This window comes from Apodemus sylvaticus, chromosome 1 (genome assembly GCF_947179515.1).
Source record: "Apodemus sylvaticus chromosome 1, mApoSyl1.1, whole genome shotgun sequence".
NCBI classification, from domain to species: Eukaryota; Metazoa; Chordata; class Mammalia; order Rodentia; family Muridae; genus Apodemus; species Apodemus sylvaticus.
In genome coordinates, this window is record NC_067472.1 from 50,393,972 (window position 1) to 50,396,445 (window position 2,474).

Here is a 2,474-nt window from a genome sequence, read left to right on the forward strand (position 1 = left end):
AGCAAACTCAGGTACCCAGAAGTAGGGACATGCTTGCAGCTGGGAAGAACATCAAGGGTATCAGTGTGAATGGGGTAAGGGGACAGCCTGTGAGGGACAAAAGATGGCACAACTCTGTTGGTGATGAATAAACATGGAATATTAGCCATTCTAAAACAGATATTGCATTTAAAACATTGTTTTCATTTTCTAAAAAGCAAACATTTGAAAAGATAAAGGTATTGATTCTTCTACTTAACATCAGTGTGTCCTGAAGTCTCACAAGGTACCTAGGAAAGATGTGATAGGCATGGAGCTGTTTTACAGTGCACTACACAATGCTAGACTCAAAATCCTAAGGAATATTGTGCTCTCTCCGCAACTTTCTTGAATGCACTCTTTACCTCCTTGTTCCTCAGGCTGTAGACCACAGGGTTCAGCATGGGGATGACCATGGTGTAGAACACAGACACAATTTTGTCGGTGTCCATGGAGTGGCTGGAGGTGGGTTGTAAGTACATGAAAATAAGAGTGCCATAGAAAATGGAGACAGCAGTGAAGTGAGACACACAGGTGGACATAGCCTTCTGGTATCCTGCAGCCGAGCGCATCTTGAAGATGGTGATGAAGATGAATATGTAAGATATCAAAATAACAAGGAGTGCAGAACAGATGACAAAGCTTGCTCCATAGAGAAGGATCATCTCACTGAGGTGTCTATCGGAGCAAGAGAGAACCATGACAGCTGGAACATCACAGAAAAAGTGATGGACCACATTGGCCTTACAAAAATAGAGTCTGAATGTGTCCCCAGTGTGTATGGAAGAATTCAGGAAACCACCAGCATAGCAGGCCATAGTCAGACACGCACATGTAGCTGGAGTCATGGTAGTAGTATAATGCAGGGGTTTGCATACTGCTGCATAGCGATCATAGGCCATTGCAGCCAAGAGAAAATTTTCTGCTGTAGCAAAGACTACAAATAAGAACATTTGAGCAGCACAAGCAGTATAGGAAATGGCTTGGTTTCCTACAAGAAGTCCAGCAACAACTGTTGGGGTAACAGCAGAGGAGTAAAAGATGTCCACCAGAGACAAGTTGGCAAGAAAAATGTACATGGGAGTGTGCAGTCGAGAGTCCCAGAGAATCAGCACAAGCATCCCCATGTTTCCAGCCATGTTGATGAAGTAAATGAGAGTGAACATGATAAAGAGTGGGGTCTGCAGTTCTGGGGCATTGGTCAGACCTAAAAGGATGAACTCTGTCACCTCTGTCCTGTTCTCCATCACTGTTATTTTGGAATAAGGAGTTGTCCTGTTGTGAATAGACATAAAAATGCCATATTAAGTATGGATGAGATTACCAAGAAATTGATGTCTTCATACCAATGACAGGTTCATAATAAGAAGCACATAATAACAACTTGTGCTTCAAATTTCTTTATAACCAGGCTCAGTAAGATGGGTCAGTGAGTAAAAGTGCATGCCACAAAGTCTGATTGCCTGAATTCAATACTCAGATTTTACAAAGTGAAAGAAGAGAACCGCTTCTCAAGAGACGTTCACTGGCCCATGCATTAACGGAGACGCACACACCCATACACCTCATAAACAACTCACAAGAAAAATGAAGGATTCCCTGTAACTAAAGCATAAGCTTAATCAATCTTTTTGTCTAAATTATTTAAGCCATTTGAATGAATTACTTTTAGAGGATATCACTTCAGTTAACTTAATGAATTACTCAATGTTTCTGAAGGTTGTAAATCACTTGGTTCATCTTCTCCCCATCCCCATTCATTTGCAGACTTCTCTGTGTGATTAAACATGCGAGAGACTGCTCTCTAGACTCTTCTACATGCATGCTTCCATTTTCTTATCAAATTTGAATAATGGGTACTTTCTCTTACATTTCAGAACACCAGAGATGAAGATTTATATGCTAATAGAACTAACTTACAAGCCAAAATTTAGTCCCAGACAAATGACTATCAAGTCCAATAGTGTAACCTGAGTTTAACTCAAGTTACGATTCATAATTAGCCAGTGTCTTTGCTGCATCACCTCAGTCCTAGGACTTATCCCAGTGAAGTTGGTGACATAACAAATATAGTGAAATTATTGGACCAGAAGGAGCCTCTGCAAATGCAGACACAATTATAATAAAGGTGGGCAGGATACCAGGCAGCATTGGGTAGAAAACATTTGGTTCTGGGGAGAATTGCATGTCAGCCTTATATTTGCAGTGTAAGAAACACTGCTACTGGCTCAACTCTAAGCCATATTTTCTACATCTGCAAAATAAAGATGATAATGTGTTGAGTGTTCAGATATTGTTGCCTAAATAAACTGAGAAAATCTACTTTCTAAGTTCAGAAAAAAACAGGTGTTCAGCTGAGTTACATAATTTCTAGCTATGCCATCATCATCATTGTCATTACCATCATCGTCATCACCACCACTCCCACCACCACCACTCTCATTATAACTAGATAT

General features: G+C 40.5%; 1 protein-coding gene across 1 annotated transcript; it reads right to left on the bottom strand.

Annotated features, from left to right (window-relative positions):
* Positions 1 to 326: 326 nt before the first annotated feature.
* Positions 327 to 1,268, bottom strand: LOC127689580 (olfactory receptor 5B3-like). The gene has a single exon (XM_052189273.1). The coding sequence runs from the start codon at positions 1,263 to 1,265 to the stop codon at positions 327 to 329; it is 939 nt and encodes a 312-aa protein (XP_052045233.1). The 5' UTR covers positions 1,266 to 1,268.
* Between the last annotated feature and the right edge of the window lie 1,206 nt (positions 1,269 to 2,474).